At 36.6% G+C, this 13,164-nt stretch overlaps 1 protein-coding gene across 16 annotated transcripts in view; it reads right to left on the bottom strand.

The window, feature by feature from the left end:
- Nucleotides 1–359: 359 nt before the first annotated feature.
- FMR1 (fragile X messenger ribonucleoprotein 1) overlaps nt 360–13,164 on the bottom strand; it is a 37,318-nt gene continuing 24,513 nt past the window's right edge. For 2 of the 16 annotated variants that reach the window (XM_082376092.1, XM_082376097.1), the window contains 7 exons: nt 12,832–12,966; nt 12,263–12,325; nt 9,853–9,939; nt 7,139–7,334; nt 5,407–5,589; nt 4,834–4,916; nt 360–2,761 (listed from right to left, as the gene is read on the bottom strand). In XM_082376092.1, the coding sequence (XP_082232218.1) occupies nt 2,600–2,761; nt 4,834–4,916; nt 5,407–5,589; nt 7,139–7,334; nt 9,853–9,939; nt 12,263–12,325; nt 12,832–12,966 (909 nt within the window). In that variant the 3' untranslated portion in view covers nt 360–2,599. Of the gene's footprint in view, nt 2,762–2,904; nt 3,032–4,833; nt 4,917–5,406; nt 5,590–7,138; nt 7,335–9,852; nt 9,940–12,262; nt 12,326–12,831; nt 12,967–13,164 lie in introns of those variants that run through there. The other 14 variants (XM_082376104.1, XM_082376100.1, XM_082376103.1 and 11 more) reach the window with 14 other exon arrangements.

Here is a 13,164-nt window from a genome sequence, read left to right as displayed (position 1 = left end):
ACATTTTTCAAAATAGACATATTTAATATTTTCCAAATGGCAAGGTAAGTTTATGTGTGCTCAGACAGGAGTATGTGTTTAACACGGTTTAGTAGCATCCTATGTAATTAATGTGTTCAAATCCTCTAACTGGGAATATGTAGAATTATTTTCAAATATCTACCTTTCTGCTTTTTAAGGGCACATAAAAGATTATTTGCAAGGCATAATGTATGCTTTGCATGATTAATACCTCCCCCCATCGTTAATTTTTGTTATATTTAGAAATTTAAGACCAGGAGCAAACATCTGTCAGACTAATTTTTTGCTTTTTCATAAGTGCAACTTTTTAATAAAAATTTACATCTAGATAAACAATCTTCAGATTTTTGAAACTTTAATAAGATTTTAAAAACATCATGACTTTGAACTGAAAAACATACACGTTTAGCACACAAATATTGTAATATGAATAAACTCCAACTCCGTTTGAAAACATGTGACTCAAATTACAGTTTTAGAAGTTAGTAATTCACATTTAAGCAAGTTAGCGCCTTGCTGAATTCAGCCTTTGTAAAAAAGAGACTTAGTGCATATTGTAATGGCACAATGTGCTTCTGTACCATTTTGTTGACTTTTTTCACCTTATTAAACAAGAACAAGTTCTTGAAAGTTGGTAGATAACGGCTAACTTCCTATGACATGTGAAATTTCCAATGGTAATACAGTTACATTTTGTAACAGAACGCTTTATAGATTTCTTTTCCTATCTTAAAATTTTAAAAGCAATCATTTGTAAGGATTGCATCAACGTCAATTTAGCAGAGGAAGATCAAACTTTATTGAAACTGCTTGCATACAAAATATATTGCACTATAACCAAACAAATGTCAACATAAAATCCAATCTGTTGTTGCTAATATGTACAGAGAATATTGCCCAAGAGCAGTTACATTACAAGGTCATTCTACCTTGGTTAATTATCTACAGTATTTTAAACCAAACAGCTTACAGATGATGTGTGCAAGGTACCAATTTCTGTTTTCAAATACTATACATTCCCAGAATAAATAACTAGAAATCAACATTAATGTTTGGCAATACTTTTAAAAGACTTTTTAATATTCTTGAAATCATGTGCAGTTTGTTGCCATTTTTATATGCTTATTTGTATGCAAGGAAAAGTAACCGTAAAATGAAAATTCAAAGAAACAAACTCACAGAATACATCAGAGGCAGAACTTCGGTTTGTACGGCTCTGTACAGATTCAGTGGTACCCCTACTTGGAGTTATTTTTTAAGAAAAATAAACATCTTAGAGTGAAGGTCCTTCACATATTTTTCCTCTGTAAATCTCGTTCGTAACAAAAAAAAAAAACAAAAAAAAAACAGAGACTCAAACCCAAAATCCAACATGTCAAAAAACTAAAGAAAAAAAGTATCATTTGTTAACCAATCCTAGTCTGCTTTCCAATTCTGCTTATACATTTGGACCTAATATTTCAAAGTTTACAAAACATTTAACCTGCTTCCATTGTTTCTTAGACAAAGTACCTGTACTTCACAGGATTATTATGCACACATGGAAATGACCTTCCTATCTCCCCCAAATAAGCTTGAAATTAAAATATGAAAAACTTCACAAAACTTGGGGAGGACAAAATAAAAACAGCTCTAATTTAAAACTGGTCATCAGGCCAAAGAGCAGGCATATCCTACTAACTTTTGACCAGGAAGATTTGTTCCTAGCTGAAAATGTTTTAGCCTCTCTCAAATGAAAAGACAGTTATTTCTTCTCCTGTCTATATAGAAAAATTACACATCCCTCTCAATAACACTATTTGTCAAACTTCAGTGCAACGAAACAAAAACGAAAACAAGTCCTAATCTTTATACTGCCTAACCTGATGTTTATGTAAGAAAAAAAAATATGGAAAGCATGCATTCTTCTATAAAGTACTAATGTTTGACAGGGTTTGCTACATCTTTTAACATTTAGTGTTTCCAACTTATCTTCCCTGAACTCTGCATCCAAATATAATATTCCTACCTGCCAAGATATAAAAAAGGCACAGATCATACAACTTTTTTTTTGCTAATGAAAATGACAAACGTCACATCACACACATCTCAGGGTCCACTAAAATACTGGAAAAGTGGACCAAAACATAAACTGACACAGGACATGAAATGTCATTGGCCTTCCGTATGAGACTGAAAACAGAAGTGTAATATGATTACCATAAATGCTATTTATTCAGAAAAACTGAAATGTACCAGTGAGTTATCACCCAACGCAGGGTAACGGTCCAAATTAAGAAAGAATACCACTGCTTGGTATTTAAAAAATAAACCAAACGAAAATCTTGTCCTGAAGTGCTAAGTATACTTACTTACTTAAAAGTAATGTTTCAAAATTTTAAGATCTCTTTCTTTGTGCAAATCTGAAAACTGTTGCTTATGGCCAATATGACAAAAAATAAAATTCTTAACAGAATTGGTGTTCATTTCATGCCCTGTGCCACCTTGCCTACTATTTGTCTTTGGCCTAACAAAGTTTCTAATATGGAATAAGAATTACGGAAATGGTATAGGGAACATAACTCCAGAATTACGCCGTTTAGGGTACTCCGTTCACAAGTGGTTGCTGACCATCAACGCTGTCTGGCTTCTCCTTCTTCTGGTTACGATCTTTACCCGTGCGCAGCCGGTTACCTTCACTGGAGGTATTCTGTAATGTTTTAGTGTGGACACTCCTTTCATTATTGCAGTCAACTCTGATCTAAAACAAGTTACAGTTGTTATATACACAGACCATATCCTACTGTAATCTGTAATTGGCCTGACGAGAAATTTAAGCCCGAAGGGTAAATTCCACATCTTAAAAGGGGGATATGGGGGTGAGAATAGAAGAAGTGCAAGAAATTATGGTCAGGTAGGATCTTTATTTGGTTTATGATTTAAAAACACTCTTCTTCTTTAACTGGAACACACTGGTCATCTCACTGTGTCCAAAGTTAGATAAAAACTCACAATCCTACTGTGTCTTCTTCTAAGTAGAACAAAACAGTGAGAAACAAATAGTTAAAATGAATTACTATTACTGATTGCAAAATATACATGTCTATAATACTAGAGTTAAAAAAAATGGGTTATTCTTCAAAGACTGTGAAACCCAGGAGGAGAGACACAAATTACTGTCTTCCTATTCTGATGTTACCAGAGTAACAACTTAACTAACTCACTTCTTAACTAGCCTTTAGTTGACATCTTTATGTCTATCATGAGTATAATTAAGTTTCCTTACACTGAGGGCTCCCACTGTCTTACATAAAAAAAATACGAGCGTTGGTTTCTAGTAGCTTCAGTAAGGCTACTTACTTGCCTTCAATGAGGCAAGTGAGATGATCATACAACTTGAACTCTGAAGAATAAGAATGGTACAGGGAAATTTGAAGACACTAATGTGTGGAAGAACTGGAATCCCAGGAAGAGTGTAGAGATGAATACAATTTAAAAAATAATATTCTGAGATTTATGTAATATTTTAAGTGCCAACACTGAACACTTAAAACACTGCTAACAGACTTCTAGATGCTGTACAAAAGGAAGATAATATTGACAAATGGGCCTAAAACAACTACAAATATTGATCTGCTTCAAGTACAAATGTGACATATAATCCCAAAATGGTTTGCTGTAATTTCAAGGTGCGTTTAAGTGTTGGTCCTGGGTGACTGTTTTAACTGTTGGGTTGTGAAGAGCGGAATTATAAAACTGGTACAGAAACGCCTTACATCTCTGTAAGGCACATGTGTGTGCATTATTTCATCGATCTCTATCTACGTCTAAGGTCTTTTCTATGCTGGTCCTTAAGAACCAGCCAACAGTTAACACCTACTTACAACCGATATGAATTCTAAGAAATACTCCATCATGGAGTTTCTGCTCTTAAAAATCATCTCTCACTAATCTTGGGTATTGGTCCCAAACCAATAGTCCATAGTCATGAAGGAACCCTAACTACTTGGATTAAGTCTTCAGAATTAAAGAAGCAGCAGAAGAGAACATGGGTTCTGGGAATCAGATACCAGTATTCAAATATCACTCTACCGTACGCCAACTATGTGATTCAATCTTTCTAAACATCAGTTTACTCACCTATAAAACAGAATAATAAAACTTTTTACACCTCAGGGGGCTGCTGAAAGATTAAGTAAGATAAAACACACACAAAGCACTCAGCAAAGGTGTCTGTGTGGACACGCTCAGGGGTAATTTTAAAATTACTTAACAATGGGTTCGGCACAGGTGATTAGCACTTGAGACGGGGTTCTCAGAATAGAGGCTGGCTGTAAATAAGCAGCTGACCGATTCAGCATGTACCAGCTGAGTGTCATGCAGTGCCCTGTGTATCATGATCATTACCCTTGAGCCAGACACCTTTTTCCCCTTACTTTCCACTCAAAGAGGACACTCTATCCCTGCAACTCAGGGGAGGAGGGACCCACAGGGCTGACGCAAGTCTCTCTGGGTACATTCCTGGATGTTTCTTTTCTTGGGCAGTTGGTGGGGGGGGGGCGGGGGGGTTGGACCACCAATGTGGTATTGAAGTCACACTGTGGCTGCAAAGTCTTCAGAAATACTGAGACTGCATATTCTCTAGAGAAATCTTCTTTGTATACTTGTCACAAAGGACTAAGACTGCCCACAAATGTAATGTTGAAAGGAAAATATTTCAATATACCAAATTCACAACCTTTGAACATGTTTAAAAATCAAGTAAAATTAACTTATAAATCTCAAACTACTGTAACTCAAACAATTTAGATGAAAAGAGGCACACAGGTTTACCTGGAGGGATCCATCTGCTGTTCTTCCTTTAGCCTCTCTTGGATTACGCGGACGATTATCTGTTCGGGAGTGATCATCGTTTCCTATAGGGACGTTTTTAAAAGGTTTGATGGTCACTGATTCTGACATGCTTATTGGAAGTTCTTTGTTCCCACATCCTCAATTTATTTAGATCCACCACAGAATCTAACATAGAATCAACAACCTAGTGATTCCAGTTACACACTGGCTAATAATCTAGCATGCTACCAAGGAACAGAAAATATTTCTAAGGCATCACAATTCTGCATCCACTGTTACAGGTCAACCTGAGCTAATGATCAGATGTGATGTTTAGAATACCCAAAGAAGTGAAACTAGTTATCAGTGTTTATTCATATACTTATTCTATGTGAACCAGAGGGAAGGCTGTCTAATATTGCCAATTACATGTGCCTTTCCCATGGTGACCAGTACAAAACCAGAGAAATGGGGGTCTTGGTAATACATCATTGAATCAGCAAGGTTCTTCATAGAACTTCAGACAGCTGTTACAATTCACCTTCATTTCTTAACAGATGAAAACCTCTGTACCTTTGAAGCCGCCTCCGCGTCCTCTTCCTCCCTGTCCTCTTCCTCCACCTCCACGCCGTCGCCCGTCTCCTCTGCGCAGGAAGTTCTCCCTCTCTTCCTCTGTTGGAGCTAATGACCAATCACTGAGTTCATCTCTGTGGTCAGATTCTGTTTCAGAAGCATTTGATGCTTCAGAATTAGTTCCTATCGAGAGTTAAAAGTTATATACCGTTGTCCGACTTAAAAAAAAAAGTTAGGTTAACAGAAGCTTCCAGAGATGTTTCAGGGGTAATCCATTACTCTTCCCAATTTATAAGCCCACCAAAGAGTATTATCACCTTCCATTTTGTAAAACAAATTATCTTAAATTCAAAATGAAGGTTTCCACAATATTTGAGGTAATTTTTGTTTCAAACATTTTTGGTTCTCATTAAAAAAAATAAAAGATATTTTATTAGCCATCTAAGTTCAAACCTGAGTATGCCACATCATTTAACAGCTGTGCTCCTTTAAACATCTGTGCTCTCTGGAGGAAAAGTTGTCTACAACAGTTAAATGCAATACCTTGATCAACAAAACCTCTATAAAGAGGGTTCCTTTTAACAAGGTTTGGCCCAGGGACAGAGGGGAATGCATACATTTTGGTCACCTCAGAGAGGGTGGCAAAGGTGGCCACCATGGCTACTACTATCTCAGGGAAGGGTCTCTTGTGTGATCAGGGATTGGACCTAGCTGAATGAGGATATGCTTGCCTGATGCTTGGTCCACAACCTTCCCTCCCACTCCCACTGGAATAATTGATCATTATAAAGGATTTATTGTAATAAACTTGTTATGCCTGAGGAGCTGGGTTAATGATATAAGGGATGGGAGTGGGGAAAAGAGCTCCACGGTGAGGGGGGACTTCAACAGCATAAAGAACAGACTGCTGGGAGAGGGATTAGGGGTTAGGTTCAAGGTTGGCCTTAGGAGTAGGTGTCTCTCTCCCCCACTCCAGAATATCAGCTCTACTACCTCTCTCTCTTCCTCTGTTGGAGCTAATGACCAATTATAGCTTCACCATTATAGCTTCATTCCTGTGGATCTTGAAGGCTTTTCCATCTTAAAGAGTTCCTTTTTGAAATGCAAATATTTGTGAGATGGATTATACCTTATACCATCATTAGCAAGTTACATAGTAGATACACAGTTGAGCAAGAAAGACAGTAGGCACTGGCAGTGGGACAGCGTTCAATGAAAGGTACTGGGAGAGAAGAAAGAAGCACTGAAAGAAGAGCTGAGAAGGCAAAGAGAAACTTCGCCTACTTCTTGACTGTGCCTAGGGCTGACTTTGGCCATGCCACTCAAAATCACCTTACGAGCCACAGGATGCAGACCCCTGATTTACACAGTCCATCCAGCAAGTATGACCAGCACATGCCTGACAAAAAATGAGCCACAGTACACAAATGAAAAAAGTTTTGGCTATACAGTAATAAAATCAGGAAAGGCCTTAGGAAAGTCATCAACATACAAGGGCTTAAGCAGATTTATCCCCAGCCAGAACGTGGACAGAACTCACACCTGCCCTGTGAACTCTATGTGTTATTATCAGGTTTTTACTCTATGTCGCTTGCAACACAATTTGACCCACTGTGAATTGGAAACCATGTAGTGAGAAACTGTTATAATGGGGTTCTAATGAGTATTAGAGATTAGCAGCTATTAAGTCTAGGAACAGATAAAGTTACTGAGTAAAATGCTTAGTTTGTACCTGAAGTATATCCAGGACCGCGTCTGCCGTGCCCCCTATTTCTGTAAGGTCTACTACCTCGACCCATTCCTTGACCATCATCAGTCACATAGCCTTTTTCCTTATCTGTACGATTTGGTGGTGGTCTAGAACTAGCTCCAATCTGTCGCAATTGCTCATCAATTTGTAATCTCTCCAAACGCAACTGGTCTACTTCCTATTTAAAATATACAAGATAACAGTAAAAATAGTTTGACATTTTACTTAATAATACCTTTCTCCTTTTCATCAGATAAAAAGTATACTGGAAATATTTCAATTTCAGTTCTAAATTTATAGTAAACACTGTTACACAGAATTATCAGGAAATTGAATGGTCTCCTTAAAAGTAAAATTACTATAGATAACATATTATTGATGTCCAGAATTAGAGATATAACAAAAATACTAAGCATTAAAATTATACTGATAGAATTTAAAGTTATTTAATTTGGCACTATTATCCGACAGATCTGCTAAGGCACAAATATGCTAGTTTTGGGACTTCTTGATAATAGGATATTGAATAAAACAACTCTAAAACGTATTAATACAGATAAATGACATTTAAGGTTTAACCAGCTAACCTTAAAAATCACACATTGTAAATAATCTTAATTGAAATAGATTTGCCAGTTAATATCTTAATTAACAAAACGTTGAGTCTGGGCCATCTTCTGCTTTCAAAGAACATATACTACGGCAGGTCTTTGGACGTGACTATACAATTAAGAAACAATTATCTTCAATGAACTGAAAATGTTTATATTCCTTATATAGGGGAACTATTTAATAGTTGACAAAAACAAGTTGGATATCTTATATCATGCCTTGAAAACCTCTTAAAGACTACGACTCTGCTAGGACAAGTATGACGAACAGTATAGTCAGTTGATCAAAATATACACCTGGGGTCCACTAACAGACCCTCACACACAATGCTTCCAATATGTTGGGTTCTGTCAAATCCAGATGAAGTCTCAATTCTAACCCTTCTTCTTCCAATCTACCCATAAGCATCTATTTACTAGCTACAGGGAACTGGACCCACAACTAGAGTAGCACTGGGTGTCTCAGTCAAGCAGAGGCCGTCATAGGGGCTGCCCACATGAACAGTCACTGGGGAAGCCTCTGTAAAGCTAGGTTCCTAAAATCTTGGTTATGGCAGCCTCAGGAAAAGGGCAGGTAAGAATCTAGATGAGCTTCATCTGTGCTCTGAACCAGAATTTGTTTTACAGAGGACTTGAACAAAGAAGAGACTGCAGCTGAGTGAGTGGCTTACTCCAAAAGTACAGTTAGAGCTCATGGAATGGGTGTATCTTGCAAAACAGAATGGTAGTCCAGGTTATCCCACTGGGGCAAAGCAGTCACCTTTTGGTGAGAGATGCCAAGCCCACTCGAGGGAAGATCTGGTGATGGAAAGAATGGCAACAACAGGACAGCTGCTGATAACCAAAAAAGATACTCAATTGTGAAGAATAAATCAAAAGATCTAAGGAAGAACATTAGTCAAAAGAACAAGGGACTGATACAATGCAACCCTAACTCTCCAGGTCTTCAAAATTATTTAAGCTAAGAATATGAAGAAAAACACATACAACAGATTACACATAAAACACACTTTAAAGCAAAAGTGAATAAGCAAATCAATGGGGTATCCTATCCATGCAAACCTTGCTGGATGAAACCTCCCCACTTGCAATTATTAACTGACCACCATAAGAATGATAAGAAGTACCGAGCTACTGAATTTTTCTTCCTTATTTACATATAACTATAAATTATTTAATTTTATTTCTTTAAGAAATCAGCAAAAAAATTCTTATTAATATAGCATCATAAATAAAATAGAAACTTGGGTTACTTTAAAAATACTATTTAGTACCAGTTACAATATATTTTTGATACATATGGATACAAAGAAGAAATTATAAAAGTGACATGGGTGAAATTCTATTTTATCGAATTACAGAACATTTGGCCAAAAGAAATTTTAAAAAGCACCTAGTCTAGGGAGGTGATTTGCCTATAGACACAGAGCTAGTTCATGGCAGAAGAGAGACTACAAGCAAATCACTGGATTGCCAATCCAGTGCTCTTTCTGCTATGCCTTGCAGCCTCCTGGTTCCTGCTTTCCAGTTTGTAAGCTAGAGGAGGCATAACCGTACAAATACTAACTAAAATGTGCATTTATAAGAAGACACAAATTGTTTCTATTTTGTAATAAGAGTATAGAGAAAATTACGAAGGGTAAACATTTAAACAGAGGACTTCATGAAACTCTGGGATTTCCTTGATAAATGACATAAAAGGGACAACAAAGGCAAGTGTTACAGACATGAAATTTGTCCTGGAAAAAACTCACAAGGGCTAGAAAGGATCAATGGGATGAAATGTATTTTTGACAGGATTGTCTAAAGTGAGTATAAGGGTTTAACAGAAGAATAATGGGAAATAGGGGAGTTTCTTGAGAACTGGGATACTGGTCCTTAAATTTATAATGATGGAAAACTGACTTGTGTTTTCAGAAGGAATATAATAAGCTAAACGAAATGAAAATTTTTTTCTATTATCTTTTACAGGTCTTTCATTATCATGTACAGGCTAGAATGAAACTTAATTGCTTTAAGATTTACTATGGAGTTTTTATATTTTAGTGCAAAAGGTTTCGACATTAAAGTTCTTCCTGTTCTCACCTTTAAATAGTTCAGGTGATAATCCAGAAGAACAGTGGCATTAGCGATGCTGTCTTTTGTTCCCACAAAAACAAATGGTACCATACCCTGAAAAAGAAATGGCAACAATAATCCTATAAAATTAATGATGAATTAATCTGAAAAATGCAAATAATGACTAAATCCCTAGCACAGGGTCTGACAAACAGTAGGTACATGAAAGTTTGTTGAAAATATAAACCAATACCTAAAAACAAAAGTAGTTGGTATATTTTACACATCTACTGTGTATAAGGACAGATCAATATAGCAACCCTTAAATGCATCAGGTTACTATGATATAAACACTACTATTAAATGTTGGTAAACTCATAAATTATGTAACTCAAAATTATATAAGCTTTAACATGAGAAGCATAAACAAAATGAATACTTTAAAATACTCTAATTCATTTACTACAGATTTTATCTAGATCAAATTCATTAAAAAATAATTCAAAATTAGATACCAGGGTACAAAAGTAGAAACTAAATCAACTTTGCTAACCGAGTCAACAGAGTACAAACAAAACACAAACAAGAAGAATAAGAAATTAAAATGCACTTAGTAATTATTCTGTGAGGGGGAAAAAAAAAAAACTAGGCACATCCATGAGCATAAAATTTAGCATTTCAATATACTTCCATAATGCGCTCTGAACATAGTAAAGGACTGAATCATCAGGAAAGTTTGATCTCCCTATGGTACTACTTTAATATAAGGATAGATTTTAAAAAAGGAGTAGACTAAAAATGTATACTTCTAGCCCATCAGTACAAATGAGAAAAAAACTATTTCTTGTCACAGTTATAGGGAAGCCTAGGCCAGTTGTGCAAACTAATAGCTGGCAATTATGACATTCAAAGTTGAAAATAATTCAATATTCTGCTACTGATGAAATTCACATGGTGACTGATAGTCACACGTGACTAAAGAAAAGCACACAGTGGCTTTGATGTAGATACATTAGAATTCTCTAGGTGAAGTTTCTAGGTGTGAGAAGCCAAGAAGCTTAGCAAGTATCACTCTTTTAAAAAAAGCATTCATTTGATAGGTGTGGGTACTGCTGGGCTGCTTTTGTTTGCTTGAGCTCAGTACACAGCGTCTTACATGCATGTGGGGTTGGAATAGGTTTTTTCTTTTTCCTTCCACATGAACATGGCTGTTGATAGGGTACAAAACTAAACAATTAGGAAATACTGCTTGCAGACTGACATCCATCTGGTAAGCAAGGCACTGCTTCCTAGCAACAACAACCACCTAAAGAATCAGGTGCCATTGAAAACCCATGGGTTTCACATGGATTTTTTTTTTGATTGAATAATATATGAACTATGGAAACAATCAGGCCTATGACTCAGATCTCTTTTTCTCAAAACCATTTCTGACGGTTGAGTTTTTTCCCCAACTTTGTTACAAAGCAGTTAACCATATTATTTTCCAAAATGCCCTATGATGAAATGCTATGCCCTTCCCCCTGGATCACATATGACCAAAATAAGCTTGAAAGCCCTATGTCACAGATTTAGTTGATCAACTGTGGAGCAAATAATGAAAAAAAAAATTCCCTTTCAACATTTCCAAACTGTTGATGTACCCAAGTGCCACTCTAATTTAAGCACATTACTAGTGGACCAGAATGGTTAAATTACGACAAAGAAAGGCAAGAGCAGACACCAGGAAAAAGTGATTTCCTGTTCTGGGATGAGAACTGGCCTGCCCAGCAGAGAGGAATATCCAATCCACTTGCGGTTATATTTCTCTTTACAAAATGGCATTTTTGCTTTTAATCTCTTGTGAGTCATAATATTTTCCCCATAAACAGTTCTCACAGGCCAGGTTGAGGGCGGGTGTCTGCCCTCAAGGAACTAACAATGTGACTAGATAACTAGTAAATATCTATGTAGTAAGCGCTATGATAGGGGTGAACACATCGGAGCATGAAAGGGGGAAAGGCTCTTGAGCCCGTCAGGGGGAGGGGACCTATGGAAAGTATACAAGGAAAGCTGCACAAGGAGTAAGGTCAAAGCAAGGTGGCAGGTTGGAGGAAAAAGAGTGCTCCAGGCAGAGAAAACATGTGCATACGTCTAGAAGCAACAGAGAGCAGAGAAGCGTTTCAAGAACTCTAGGTACTTCAGGTATGGCTCAAGCCTCTCTCAGGTACAAGGGAGAGGAGTGGTAAGAGATGATATTGGTCAGGGGACTGCGAAAGAAAGGCCTTATAAGCAGCAGGAAGGAATATGAGCTTTTTCCCAGGGCAATGGGTCCACGAACCCACAGACACTCCTCCACATCCCCCAACTCTGACGATCATTTGTAGTCTTTCTTAACCAGGGGAATAAACATTCAAATATAAAATTAAAATGTATTTTTCAAGGAATGTTTTCCTACCTGCCAAGCCTTGAGTTCAGGTTTCTGGGATTCCCCTGCTACAGTTGATGAAACCACTAAAACCTAAAGCAGTATAAGGAATGCAAGTGATGTCATTAACTATAACAAACGATACACAGAAGCCTGAACGCAGGACTTTCACTGTAGGACTTCTAAATCCATTTCTAAACAATTAGGTTAGTTCAAATGTTGAAAGTCAGTTTTAAAAATATGGTTTTAAGTAGTAACTTATGTATCTAACAGAGGGTACATTTTGAGCTACTACAATCTGTAAAATTTCAAGAGCTACAGCATGAAAAAATAAAAGTCCACCCTCAAAAGAAAAATGTGACCACTAAATGCAACCCTGTATTTTATGTTTACAGCATAAGATTTGTCACTGTGAATAAACTGAAAAGTAGTTATCACTTTGGTTTGTAATATCTCATAAGCTGGCAATCAGATTTGAAACAAATACAGCATGAGTAGCCTTATGAGCCTAACCACAGAAAATACCCAAAACACCAACTGTGACATTTGGGTTGAAGAAATTACTTCTAGTAGAATTCAAAGTGACAATTATTTCTTACCCTCTGGACTTTTGTGCTGTTAGGCTGAGAAAAATGAGTGCTGTTTTCCTTTACATCTATATGCTTTTTTTCTTCTGAAGGAGTAGGTCCAACCCTTGAGTTACTGGAAGGTAGGGAATTTGGTGGCATAATTTCCTTGGTGAAAAACACAAAACACAAAAGAGAAAAAAAAGGACCAATTTTTAAGACTTTATTTAGCTCCATTATTGTATCAATGATCATATTTTTAAGAACAGAAACTATTATAAACAGTCTTGGTAAACAAACTTACAGAATGCAAACATTATGCAGTAAAAACGCACAAAGATTAAACTTCAGCTAAAAGAACCTTGA

Source organism: Balaenoptera borealis, assembly GCF_965194805.1.
Source record: "Balaenoptera borealis genome assembly, chromosome: X".
Lineage (NCBI taxonomy): Eukaryota > Metazoa > Chordata > Mammalia > Artiodactyla > Balaenopteridae > Balaenoptera > Balaenoptera borealis.
The sequence above is the reverse complement of the archived record's forward strand: the minus strand, read 5'-3'. Positions and strand labels throughout refer to the sequence as shown.